We start from the raw sequence: 14,889 nt of genomic DNA, 5'->3' as shown, positions 1-14,889 counted from the left end.
ATATATTTCATAACATTTTCAAGAAAGAAGACATCTTTAAAATCAAAGACACCCTGTCATAAATACAAGCAGGCTTTATAGCATTAAGTACAAGCTGCAGCTAAATGATGATATACTTGAACACTTCCAGCAAATTAAAATAACATAAAAATTTATTGTAATTGCAGGCCTGAGCTATGGTATCTTTCTTTTCAACTGCCAAGCGCAATATCTCTACCCAACAAATTATGGCTTTCCTTGTCTATCACACTATATTGCCTTATATAATAAAACAAATCACTCTGCGACAACCATGTCCTGTTTCACACACAGGTGTCTTGGGAGAGAGCCAGTCCCAGTGGGTATCAGGACCCCTGACCTTCCCCTTTGCTGACAGTCTATTCCTACCTATATACCCATCAGAAATGTCATGGCTTTGAGGAATTACAAAGATGATCGCACTCCATTCTACATCCCCCCATAGAAAAACCCTGGGTACCTCACTGCCTCAGCACCTACTGGCATCAACCTATATTGAAAGTGAAAGCCTGTAAATATGGATCACATCATTCCAGGCCTCCTCATATAGAACTGAGTTGTTAGGGGAAGCAATAAACAAGCCACCAAGGCTAATCTGTGAAAAATGTTTACAGAAATGCAGCTTTCCAACAGCCCCATAGAAATAAGAAGCACTCTTAATATATTTCTATTTTATAGATGCATAAAAGTTAGCTTAAGAGCTGAACTGAAAGGCACTGACAACGTGTTCTCCCTACCAGAATTCCCTCCTTTTACTTCCAAGTTTTTCTTTGACTATAGAGTATGTAAATGAACAAGCTTATTAATTGGAGTGAAGGGTTCAATGAACAATTCTTCAACAGTAAATATAAAATTTCCTTGGATATTCTGGAATCCTAATTAAATTAAAATGTTGCCTATTCCTAAGAAAAAGCTACCACCTTATCCCCTTCTCCATACATCTTGTAAAAAGTCCAACTTCAAGAAGCATATTGTTTACCTTTTGCCAGTATTTCTTCCCTGATTCGCTGCTTCTCTACTGCTGCTTCCATTCCTTCTTTTGATGCTCTGAACCTCCTAGAACGCTGTTGATTCATTTTAGCACGTGGCGCCTAAAAACATGTATTTTATATTCAAATAATACTATTCAAAATATTTACAATTAAACCTATACATTTTGAATCAATTGTTCTTATGAAAATAGTACACTAAAATGGAAAAGGTTAAGTAATATCGCTAACAATCTTTTCATAATAGACAATAGACCCTGAGAACTTAAATTTGGACCAAATACCTAAAAGGTGAGCTCAGTCAGATGCACAAACATCCTGTGAAGCCATAGCACTTAACACTGCAGGGCCCACAACCTAACATCAGTTCCACTGGGTTATAGTCTCCCAACAAGGAAAGCTCATTTTACTAAAAGACCCAGCCAGCAGGGTCTTTTCTGATAAGTTTCTACAGAACCAGAATCAGAGAGACCTTCTCTATGTCCAAGCCTAAAAAGAAGGATGGTCTCCAGTGGGATCCACAATGCTCCATAAAAACACCAGAAAAAGCAAAAGAAAACTATTTCTTGATCCGTAAGACCTCATGGCATTTCTACTTTGTATATCCCACCGTGAGGTTTTTATTACTATTGTCACCACAGTAAGGTACAGCAGTTAAAAAGGGAACAAGGTTTTAACTAAATGTACTTTTAAATCACTCTGACCAAATGCAATTCAAATCACCAAATAAGCCTGAATGAAGTGAACTGGACTATAAGGTTTTGAAATTTTTTAACTGAGTTCTGGTGTTAGAAGGGATTTCTGAAGTATCCTGTCCATACCTATAAGTTATTTTATATTCTCTTTAGATAGTTCCCATTCCTGTAAAATGAGATCGCCTAATCTCCTTCAAGTACCAAGTTCTATGATCTACAGTTCTATCTTAATAAAAAATGTCTTACAGACATATACATACACATAAAAATAGGCACATGTTTTATACTTGATCTAGCACACTAAAGTTAAAGACTTTCTACAAGAAATTTAGCTAAATGTGAATTGAAATATGCTCCAAATAAGACACATTCCTGTTCCCTTTGTTCTTTACTCCACTTAAACTACAACTTAACAAGTTATCAAGCAGCCAAGATTTTTCACTGAGTAAATAGAACCTCACTGAAAAAAATCTTCTTGGACCCAAAGCTTTCTAGATTTGTAAAATCATTCTGTTACCCACTAGGATTACTAAATATAAAAGAAACAAAAACTATTTGTGTATGGCTAAATAAATTTAGGGTGATGATTTACCTTAATTTTCCTTGAACCCTGATAATGTAGTTTGTTGGTTATTTATAACCTAAGCAACTTGGTATTGTTATCATAGGTCAGTAAGTTATTCCTCTCTTAAGTGATTTTGATGACTATCCATTGTCTATAGGATAAAATCAAAACTCCTGAGTGTGGCAGGCAAGGTGTTCTCAAGCCATTGTTCTGCTTCCCATTCCAATCTAAAACACCTGTAGTCATCAAAAATGTGTCAGTGTGGTCAAAGGCATGGCACACCTGAGTAATTTGGAAGGTCCTCGTTCACCATGTCCGTCCCAACTATTCCCCTCCACTGCCTACAAACCTCCAATTATTTTTTATCCTTTGAGAAATGGGACAGAAGTCACCTCCTCTCTATCTCCTAAGTTCCTGAGTAGCACTGACACCCTCTTCTCTCTACACCACAGGTGGCAAACACAAGGCCAGCGGGCCAAACCCCACTCTCCATCTTGTCTTATCCAGCCTGGTACTTTGTTTCTACCCCGAGGCAGCGCAGAGGTCCTTGCCCCTAGTTAATGATTAGTTACATTTATACAGTCTTAAAATTACATTGGGCCCTTTGAAGGTAACCATGAGGCTGATGTGGCCCCCAGTGAAAATGACTTTGACACTCTTGCTCCACACTCTGTTTGTGTTACTTAGTCCCCATGAAGCCCATTAATTGGTAACTAACCACACTCATTTACTTATGATTCTGTCCCTTTAGTGGTAAGCCCTTCAAAAACAAAGACAGTCACCAATATCTCCAGCATCTCACAGTACCTGGCACAAAAGAGGCACAGAAAAATTTTTGAAGGACTGAAGGATGAGGCTTTCTCAAATTGACCAGAGTCAGTATTTTTCATTTAGCTGACTTGCACTGTAAACACTAGAAACACAGCAAAAACAAAAACCAAAAGATTCTAAATTAATTATTTTATTACTCACCACTCCATCTATTGCCATGTAGAGAAGTCGTCTTGGTCTTACAATATTGAAAAGTCTGTCAATGTACTCAAAAATTGCAACCATCATTTCATCTTCATTTTTTGGTGCTGGTCTATAATAACAAGCAAACAATGTAACATAGTACTCCTCTGTAACTTGTGATACTGGTGACAAAAATGGGTTACATACTTGTCTTCAGGATGAGTACAGGGATGGATGATTCCATTCATATCCAAATATAGATTATCAAACTCCACATCATTTGGATTAGGTTTACTGGCATCAACAGGAATCTTTACACCATTGCATTCTTTTGGCTGAGGAAGAGATAATTAATAGTAGTTTGACTGTTCAAGTCTAAATTAAATTAACACATCCTAGGCTCAGTATGAAACTGTTTCATTTCTGAATTGGGTCGTAAGATAAGAAGTTATTTTACTCCTTAGAGCAAATTGAAGTAGATATTTCATCTATAGAAGAAGTTATGATATTGCATCTATAATTTCCAATGCAACAAATTAACCTTAATTAAATGGGAGATATTTATCAACCTCTCAACTCATTCAGATGTCCAAGTGGAAAACCAGGGGAATCATCTTAGAACTCTTTTCCCTCGCCATCCATTATCAACAAATCCTGTCAATTTAATCTGAAAAGTGCATCTCCACTGCTCCTTATTCCCACTACCATCACCAACAGAGTATCATCTCTTACCTGAAAGATCGGAACAGTCTTTTATGGCCTGCCCCACCTCTACACTCTCCTATCTCCAGTCCACCATCTATGCTGTCAGTTTTCTTTCTAAAATACAAATGTGGCTGTGTCTTAATCTTGTCTAATTTTTCCAATGATTCCTGCAGCAGGTGCACACCAATGAACCTGGACCCTTACTAGTCTCCTGTCCTGCCACAACATTGATCAGGCCCACCTTATCTCTTCTAAGTTCCTGGAAAATGCTCTATCACCTTTCAGTGCCTCCGCACACTGTTTCTCCTCCTTCTTCCCTGCCAACCTCCATTTCCTAAAATCCTGTTTATTTTCCAGGGTCTAGATTGAGGTCAAATGTCACTTTATAATACTTTGTACACATTATCTCAAAAACTAACTGCTCTTTCTTCTGCATTCCCTCAGAATTGTTTATTCACTTATAACTCTTCCATGGTTTTATAATTAATTTGTCATTCTAATCCAATCACACTGAGTTCTTCAAAAGGTAAGGACTGTGCCTTACTTACTCCTAGACGCACTGTTATATTTTTGTGGTGAACATTACCTTTGTCTTTTTCTTCCAGAGCTTCAGCAAATGATAAGAATATGAGATCACACTTTTACTGTTACAAATAGTAGAAGTCATTTTAAAAAATACCAGTTCTCCCATATATATAAAGCACCATTTGTAACAGTCAAAAAAAAAAAGTAAGTGAACAGTTTAAAAACTCATCATGGCCCTGGCCAGGTGGCTCAGCTGGTGGGAGCGCCTTCCTACAGACCAGAGGTTACAGGTTTGATTCCCAGGCTGGGCACATACCTATAGTGCTGGTTCAATTCCCGGTCGGGGAGCATACAGGAAAACAACCAGTCAATGTTCTTCCCTCATATCAACATTTCTCTCCCCACCCCAGTCCCTTCTTATCTCTAAAAAAATCAATGTACATATCCGAAGGTGAAGATAAATAAATAAATAAATAAATAAATAAATACCCACTATGCACATACCACATCATGCATGGATGGACCTCAAAAACACCTGTTAAGTGAAAGCTAGTCACAGAAGACCATAAAGGATACCATTTATACAATCAAGAAGACAAATCTAGAAACAGAAATAGACTGGCTTCAATATGAAGGTGGGTAAAGGGTGAGGGAGGCAGGAAGTAACTGCAAATGGGTACAAAATTTCTTTTGGGAGTGCTAAAAATGTTCTAAAATTAAATAATGGTAAATGTTGTACAACTCTGTACATATACTATAAACGACTGAATTTTATACTTTAAATGGGTGAACTCTAGGATATATATCTCAATAAAGCAATTAAAAAAATAAAAAATAAGGCCCTGGCTGGCGTGGCTCAGTGGATTGAGTGCCAGCCTATGAACCAAAGGGTCACTGGTTCAATTCCCAGTCTAGTGCACATGCCTGGGTTGCAGACCAGGTCCCCAGTAGGGGGTGTGCAAGAGGTAACCACACAGTGATGTTTCCCTCTCTTTCTTGCTTCCCCTCTCTAAAAGTAAATAAATCAAATCTTTAAAAAATAAAATGAAAATAAGAGACCAACTTCATTAGCAAAAAAGAGCCTACTGAATGTATTAATAAGCTCTGGCATGTTCACATACTGGAATGCCAGACACAAGTGAGATTCAAAGATATAGAGCAGGATAATAACAAATATACTGCTGAGCCAAAAGAGCAAGTTGCAGAAAAAAACATAGACAGGATACCTACCACATTAAGAAACTACAATACAGACAAAGCAATATTAGGTATTCTTCAGGGATGAATACACATGCAATGAAAGCATAGAGAAAAGCAAGGGATAAACAACAATGTCAGGACATGGCTATCTTTGAGAGGGACAGGAAAGAAATTGGGCTTCAATTCTTATTTGTAATTGGGAGTAAAGGGTATCAAAAGGGATTTAAAGCAGAACAAGAAAGAAGCTACCAGTATTCTACACAAACATGCTGTGAATCAGGAAAAAAGGGCTTGATCAGAAGCAGTGAATAGAAGTATATACTGTCTAACCACTATACTGTATACCTGAAACTAATACAAAATAACACTGGATGTTAAGTATAATTGAAAAATAAAATTTAAAGTAAAAAAAAAAAGCAGTGAATGGAGTAAGTGGTAAAGAAAGCAGGAGGCCAATTTTGAGGGAGACTGCAGAAGATAACCTGATGACCCCCAAACAAAAACAAACTATGAAGGCAAGAGGCTAACTCTCCGTCTAACCTCTATACTCCAAACTCCACATTTTCCTTTCTCCTACCCCAAGCAGACACTATACTCAGGAGAATTACACTACAAACTCCACATTTTCCTTTCCCCGACACCAAGCAGACACTATACTCAAGAGAGTTGAGACCTATTTCCTTTATGCATCCCAGCAAGCTAGTGAATTAATATTTTAGACTTGTATTATCTCAGTTACAACAATGCCTAGCTGCCTTTGTAAAGTGCAAGCAGTCATAATACGAACATGAATGGATATGGCTCTATTCCAATAAAACTTTGTTTATGAAAACAAGAAGTTGACAACCAAAATTAAGGACAACAAAAATTTAGAAACAAAAAAACAACCAGAATAGACAGAAAATTGAGCTGTACAGAAGTCCCAACAACCATTCTTCCAGACCTGTAAGAGGGGCAGAGTCAGCAGCCAGTGGAGAGGGGTCGTGGCAAGAAAAAGCAGTGGCTGGCAGTCCCAGGCGCACAGGGTGTAGGCGGCAGCTAGCAGACCCTGGTGGCAGACCCTGAGTGTGGGGCAACAAGCACACCCAGTGAGGCGCACAAGGCAGCTGGCTGTCTGCAGTCACACATTCATGCGCACATAAACCAGGTGAAAACAGGCAGCGAGACAGACTGCACAATCCAGCACCCCAGCCCCAGGAAATAAAGCTTAAAAGCACTGATTGAAAACACTTGTGGAGGCTGAGGTGGCAGGAGAGACTCCCAGCCTCTAGGAGAGTTTGGTAGAGAGACCCACAGGGTTCTAGATAGTACACAAGCCCACCAATCTGGAAATCAGCACCAAAGGGCCCAATTTGCTTGTGGGAAGCGGCAGAGGGGACTGATTCCGGGAGAGTGGAGCAAGCACCATTGTTCCCTCTCTGACCCCGCCCCCACATACAGCTTCACAACCCAGCAACTGAGTTGACCAGCTCCACCCCTCATTTGCAACAGGCATGACCACACCAAAAAGGCTCAAACGGAAGAACAAATCAAAGCCCCAGAGCCAATATTTTTAAGTCACCAAGAGATAGCCAACCTAACAGATGCATAGTGAGCACTGTTCAAAGCACTGGTGATAAGGATGCTCACAGAATTGGTTGAATTTGGTTGCAAATTACATGGAAAAATGAAGGCTACACTAAGTGAAAAGAAGAAAAATGCACAGGGAACCAATAGTGATACAAAGAAAACTGGGTCTCAAATCAATGGAGTGGATCAGAAGGAAGAAAAAAACATACAATCAGAAAAGAAGGAAGAAATAAGAATTCAAAAAAATGAGGAGAGGCTTAGGAACATGCAGGACATCTTGAAACGTTCCAACATCTGAATTATAGGGGTACCAGAAGGAGAAGAGGAAGAGCAACAAGTGGAAAACTTATTTGAACAAATAATAAAGAAGAACTTCCCCAATCTGGCAAAGGAAATAGACTTCCAGGAGATCCAGGAAGCTCAGAGAGTCCCAAAGAAGTTGGACCCTAGGAGGAACGCACCAAGGCACATCATAATTACATTAGCCAAGATTAAAATGAAGGAGAGAATTCTAAGAAGCAGCAAGAGATAAGGGGACAGTCACCTACAAAGGAGTTCCCATCAGACTGCAGCTGATTTCTCAAGAGACCTTGCAGGCAAGAAGGGGCTGGAAAGAAGTATTCCAAGACATGAAAGGCAAGGACCTACATCCAAGATTGCTCTATCCAGCAAAGCTTTCATTTACAATGGAAGGGCAGATAAAGTGCTTCTCAGATAAGGTCAAGTTGAAGGAGTTCATCATCACCAAACCCTTATTATATGAAATGTTAAGGGACTTATCTAAGAAAAAGAAGATAAAAATATGAACAGTAAAAAGACAGCAAACTCACAGTTATTAACAACCACACCTAAAACAAAAGCAAACTAAGCAACTAGAACAGGAACAGAACCACAAAAATGGAGATCACATGGAGGGATAGCAACAGGGGAGTGGGAAGAGGAAAGAGGGGGAAAAGGTACAGAGAGTAAGTAGCACAGACGGTAGGGAGAAAACAGGGGGAGGGCAAGAATAGTATGAGAAGTGTAGAAGCTAAAGAACTTATGACACATGGACATAAACTGAAGGGGGGGAATGTGGGTAGGAGGGGGTGTGCAGGGGGAGGGGAGTGAAGGGGGTAAATGGGACAACTGTAATAGCATAATCAATAAAATATATTTAAAATAAACCCAAAACAAGAAGTCACTGGCTTGCTAACTCTGCCCTGGTACCTAATGCAGCACTAGTCAGATCTTCAAAGAATGTTCAATACATTTGCATGAGAAATAATACTACACAGAAAGCAGAGTATGGGGAAGAGGGCATGGTAGGTACTAACTAAAAAAATAAAAAAGCTCCAACCGCCCTCAATAAGAAAACTAAACATACTTCATTGAGGAGTACTATAGATATATTCAACACATCAATTACATAAATCCAGAAATTCTTTACTTAGGAGAAACTTTTGATGCTGAACAAAGGAACTCACTCAAGAGGCCTGCCAAAAATAATGCTAGTAAGCCAAGGACAGATCTTTAATCAATCAAATGGCAGCTAAAACAAAAAAAAGCCACTCTGAAATCTAAAACCAATTCATTTCAAGTCACTTTTTCATTATCTTTTGGGTTTTCCAAATGATAAAGTTACCAGCCTTCCCTTTCTACCCCAAGACCCCAAGAGTAAAAATAAACACACCCACAACTGCTCAGTGTGCTAGAAAACCAGAACCCTCTGTGACTTGAAATGTGCAAAACTAGATCTGACAAAATGGAGCACAGCCTAAAACATGCAGAGAGGTGGTCTGCTGCCAAGAAGTGGGAGGCCCAGAGAAGGGACTCAAGAGATAGTCTGTGGATAATCCATTAGCAGCAGCAGCAGCAGCAGCAACAGCAGCAGCAGCAGCAGGAACAGCCACATGGCAACTTGAGATAGGTATTCCCAGAGAACACGGGTGCTTGAGTATGAAGGGTAGTGAAGTACTTTGGCTGGCTGACGAGCAGTTCCCCAGAAGAACAGGGAGCACATCTACCCAGAAACCTGGTGGTCAAGGTAGTTCTGCCAATAGGAAAGTCCATTCCTCCACTTCATGGGAAAAGGGAGGATATATGCATCCCAAATAGGCAGTGGGAAATACCCTATTTGTAGGGGGAGGAGAAGCCAAGGGATCAAGATAAAGAAAGTACTTACAAAAGTAAAGATGTTACAAATACAAGAATCGTCTGCATAACACTCCACAGGTTTTGAAGTAAACTCCCAAAATGAAATTTCACACCTACCTACTGTTCCCATCAACATTATAAGGCTTTCTGGCTCCTCAAATATGAGGCAGAAACCTCATATTTGCTGTTTGCTAATAGCTAAATAAATGTATTTTTGTTTAACAACATTAGAAAAAGGTTCCACTGGAATGAGAGTTTCCACTGTTCTTAAGCCAGATTCCAAACTACAGAACTTTAGATTTCCCTTAAATCCAACCTTCCACCTTAAGACACTAGAAAAATAAGAGCAAATTAAACCCAAATTAATCAGAAAGAAGGAAACAATAAGCATTACAATGGGAATTAATAAAACAGGTAACAACAAAAAAATAATAATAAAGAAAAAACTTTATGAAACCAAAAGCTGGTTCTTTGAAAAGACTGACAAACTTTTGGTCAGTATAACCGAGAAAAAGAGAATATTCAAATTACTAGAATCAGGAACAAAAGAGAGGAAATTACTGCCAATCTTAGAGAGAAAACAAGGATTATAAAGAAACATTATAATAATATACCAACAAATAAATGATGTATTTATTTGATGAAATGGACAAATTACTAATAAGACACATACTACAGAATCAAGAGAGAATTTGAATAAAAGTATAAGAAGTGAAATGACTGAATCAGTAAACAAAAAGCTACCCACAAAAAATGCCTAGGTCTAGATGGTTTCACCACTAAATGGTATTAAACACTTAAGAAGAATACAAATTCTTCACAAACCTTCCAGAAAAACCCAAAAAACAAAAAAAAAAACCACCTTCCAACACATATGAGGCCAATATCACCCTGATACCAAAACCAGACAAAGATCTAATAAGGAAGCAAAATTATAGATTAACATCTTTGCAGAACATGGATGGAAAGCTCCTCAAAAAAATACTACCAAACTGAATCAGCAATATATACAAAAGACTATACATCATGACTAAGTAGGATTTATCCTAGGGATGCAAAGTTGGTTTAACATCCAAAAATTAATTAACATATCAGATGAACAGAATGAAAAGCAAAAGCTGCATGCCCATCTCAATGGATGTACAAAAAGCATTTGACGAAAACCCAACACCCTTTCATGATTTAAGAAAAAAAAAAACACAAAAAACCCATGAACTAGGAATAAAAGGGAAGTTCCTCACTATAAAGGGTACCTACAAAACAAAAATATCCAGTTCACATCATAGTTAATGATAACATAGTGGAAGGTTTCCCTCTAAGATCAGGTATAAGTAAGACAAGGATGATTTTGTCCACTGTTGCTATTTCTATTCTAATCTGTAGTGAAAGTTCTAATTAGGACAATTAGGCAAAAAAGAAGGAAGGAAGGAAGGAAGGAAGGAAGGAAGGAAAGAAGGAAGGAAAGAAGGAAGGAAAGAAGGAAGGAAAGAAAGGCATTTGTATTAGAAACAAGGAAATAAAACTATCTGTTTTGCATGACATCATCTTTATGTAAAAAATCCGAAAGAATCCACTAAAAGAAATTAGTTTTTTAAGGTTGCAGGATTCAAGATGAATATACAAAACCAATTTAATTTCTTGCAATGAGCAATCCAAAAAATAAAATTAAGAAACTCTCATTAACAACAGTATGGAAAATAGTAATAAACTAATTATTAAAATAATTGACAAAAAATGAAAAACCATTCTGGCTGATGTGGCTCAGTTGGACGGGGTGTTGTCCTGTAACCAAAAGGTTGTGGGTTTGATTCCCAGTCAAGTCACATACCTAAATTGTGGATTAAGTCTTTGGTCTGGGAATGTACAATCCCAGGTCCAGGAGCATACAGGAGGCAACCAATTGGTGCTTCTCTCTTGCACTGATGATCCCCTCTATCCCTTCACCTCTCTACAGAAGCAATAAAAAATGTTCTCAGGTGAGGATTAAAAAAAGAAAAAAAGAAAGAAAAACTTAACTTGGAAGCTCATTCTAAAATTCATAAAGTCCAGCACTCATTTATGATAAAAACTCTCAACAAAGTGGGAACAGAGGGAAACTAATATAATAATGGCCATATATGACAAACCTACAGCCAATGTTATACTCAATGGACAAAAACCACAAGCATTTCCCTTAAGATCAGGAACAAGACAGGGATATCCACTTTCCCCATTCTTTTTCAATAGAGTACTGAAAGTCCTAGTCACAGCAATCAGACAAGAAGAAATAAAAGGCATCCAAACTGAAAAAAAGTAAAATGGTCATTATTTGCAGAAGACATGGTATTATATATAGAGAATTCTATAAAAATTCCACCAAGAAACTACTAGAATTGATTAATGAATTCAGTAAAGAAGCAGGATACAAAATAAATATCCATAAATCAGTTGGATTTTTATACACCAATAATGAACTATCAGAAAGGGAAACAAAAAAAAAAAACCCCAATCACAATTGCATCAAAAAGAATAAAACACCTAGCAATAAATTTAAACAAAGATGCAAAAACCTGTACTTGGAAAATTATGAGACACTGAAGAAACTGAAGATACAAATCAGTGGAAGCATATACTATGTTCATGGACAGAAAGAACTGACATCATTAAAATGACCATTCTACCGAAAGCAATCTATAGACTCAATGCAACTCCCACGAAGATACCAATGGCATATTTCACAGAACTAGAACAAATATTCCAAAAAGACCCCGAAGAGCCAAGCAATCTTGATAAAGAACAAAGTTGGAGGAATCACACTACCTGATATCAAACTATACTACAAGGCCATAGTAATCAAAACAACATTGTACTGGCATAAAAACAGATGTATAGATAAATGGAACAGAGTGCCCAGAAACAAACCTGTATCATTAAAGTTAGCTAATATTTAACAAAGGAGGCACAAACATACAGTGGGGTAAAGACAGTCTAGTCAATAAATGGTGTTGGGAAAATTGGAGATAAATGCAAAAAATCGAACTAGACAACCTTCTTATACAATATATAAGAATAAAATCCATGAGTGGCAGAAGGGAAATAATGGGGGAAAGAAGGAAAAGGGTCGGCAAAGAACATGTATAAAGGATCCATGGACAAAGCCAAAGGGGGTTAGTATTGAGAGTGGGAGGTGGGGGTGGATGCAGCAGGAGAAAGTGGTGGTGGGAAAATGGAGACAACTATATTCAAATATTAATAAAAAATGCTAAATAATAAAAAACAATCATTAAAAAACAATGAAACTCAAAATAGATTAAACACTTCAGTGTTAGACTCAAAACCGTAAAAATTGTAGAAGAAAACAAGGGCAGTAAAATCTCAGACATTTTTTGTAACATTATTTTTTCTGATATATTTCCTCAGGCAGGGGAAACAAAAGAAAAAAACAAACCAATGGGACTACATCAAACTAAAAAGGTTTAGCACAGCAAAGGAAGCTATCAACAAAATGAAAAGATAACCAACCCAATGAATGGAAGGACATACTTGTTCACACATTTGATAAGGGGTTAATACCTCAAATTTAAAAGTAATTAAAACTCAACACCAAAAATCAAACCCAATTAAAAAATGGGCAAAGGACCTGAATAGCTACTTCTCCAAAGAGGATATACAGATGGCCAAAAGACATATGAAAAGATGGTCAATACCACTAATTATCAGAGAAATGCAAATTAAAACTACAATGAGAGATCACTTTGCACCTGTCACAATGGCTATCATCAGTAAGTCAACAAACAAGTGTTGGTGAGGATATGGAGAAAAGGGAACCTTTGTGCACTGTTGATGAGTAAGCAGAGTGGTGCAGCCACTGTGGAAAGCAGTACGGAGATATCTCAAAATATTAAAAATGAAACTGCCCAATTACTGAGCAATTCCACTTCTAGGCATGCATCCAAAGAAACCCAAACACTGGTTCGAAATAACATATGCACCCCTATGTTCACTGCAGCATTATTTACAACAGGCAATACTTGGAAGCAGCACAACTGTCCACCAGTAGATGAGTGGATAAAAAAACTTGTGGTATATTTACACAATGGAATATTACTCAGCCAAAAAGGGAGAGAGAGAGAGAGAAGGATATCTTACCCCCCTTTGTGTCAGCATGGATTGACCTAGAGAATATTATGCTAAGTGAAATAAATCAGTCAGAGAAAGACAATTACCAGATGATTTCACTCTGAGTGGAATCTAATGAACAAAATGAACTAACCAGCAAAATAGAGACAGATTCAGAAAGAGAAGGCTGACAACTGTCAGTTGAGGGGTATGAGTCAGGGTCTGGGAGAATGGAGGTACTAACCAAAAAGAAAAAAATGAGAAAACAACTCATGGACACAGACAACAGTGTGTTGATCAGTGAGAAAAGGTGGGGTAGTAGGAGGCAGACGAGGGTATGAGGGTATAAATGGTGATGGAAGGAGACTTTGGGGGGTGGATACATAATGCAGTGTATAGATGATGTGTTGTTGTAGAGTTGTGCACCTAAAATCTGCATGATTTTGTTGACCAGTATCACCCCAATAAATTCAATAAAAATGAATGAATGAATGAATGAATGAATGAATAAATCAATCAAGGAACTGTGAGGAAAGCAGAATCATCAAAATAATCTTGAAAATGACAACTAAATAGGAAGACTTATTCTTCCCAATTTCAAAATGTAATGCAGTTGGACTTCCAGTCAAAATGGCAGCATAGGCAGACATGACTTGCCTCTTTGCACAACCATCAAAATTATAACTAAAACATAAAACAATCATCACTCAGGAGCATTAAAAATTGATTTGAAGGGAAACCTGAAAACTATGGAATTAAAGAAACCACATCCATCCAGACTGGTAGAAGGGGCATAGATATGGAACAGGATGGCCCCACACCCACGTGGATAAAAATTCAGGAGGGCTGTCTCAGGAATGAGGAATCCCAGCCCCACGCCAAGCCCCCCAGCCCAGAGTTCCAGTGCCAGGAAGGTAAGTCCCCACAACTTCTAGCTGCAAAAACCAGTGGAGACTGAGTTGATGGAAGAAACTTCTGGGACACCAAGCAGTTCCTCTTAAAGACCCCACACACAGTCGCCTACTCAGACTCACTCCCTCTGAGCTCCAGAACCGAGGCAGCAGCTTCAAAAGCACCAGTGGCATACAGGGAGAAAATGAAGTGTCTAGCATCAAGGCATGCAGAGGCCATAATCCCTTTTCTAAACCCTTCACCCAGAGAGCCAGCAATCTGGTGCCATATCTGAGACTCCATCAACTTGCCTAACACTAGGTGAACCACCTTGGATATCCCCAGAGACAATGTTCTACCCAACTTATGGACCCACCCAAGCTGCTTTTCCATTATGAATGATTTCCCTTGGCTCACACTTCACAACTTCCTAAATCCTCTCAAACAAGCAACAGCTGGCCTCAGTGAGTCCCAGACCTAGCACTAGCAGCAGCCAGCCTACATTCACAGCTTGGCTTTGCCTGGAAATCTCCAAGCCCAGCAC

General features: G+C 38.4%; 1 protein-coding gene across 2 annotated transcripts in view; it reads right to left on the bottom strand.

Moving 5' to 3' along the window:
- XRN2 (5'-3' exoribonuclease 2) overlaps positions 1-14,889 on the bottom strand; it is a 113,518-nt gene that overhangs the window by 83,068 nt on the left and 15,561 nt on the right. For both annotated transcript variants that reach the window (XM_045833092.1, XM_045833093.1), the window contains exons 2-4: positions 3,429-3,556; positions 3,240-3,351; positions 998-1,109 (exon numbers count right to left, since the gene is read on the bottom strand). In XM_045833092.1, coding sequence (XP_045689048.1) covers positions 998-1,109; positions 3,240-3,351; positions 3,429-3,556 — 352 coding nt within the window. The remainder of the gene's footprint in view (positions 1-997; positions 1,110-3,239; positions 3,352-3,428; positions 3,557-14,889) is intronic.

Source organism: Phyllostomus hastatus, unplaced genomic scaffold, assembly GCF_019186645.2.
Source record: "Phyllostomus hastatus isolate PE091 unplaced genomic scaffold, TTU_PhHast_1.1 phas_contig_17, whole genome shotgun sequence".
Classification (NCBI taxonomy): domain Eukaryota; kingdom Metazoa; phylum Chordata; class Mammalia; order Chiroptera; family Phyllostomidae; genus Phyllostomus; species Phyllostomus hastatus.
This window is presented reverse-complemented; position numbering and strand designations above follow the sequence as displayed.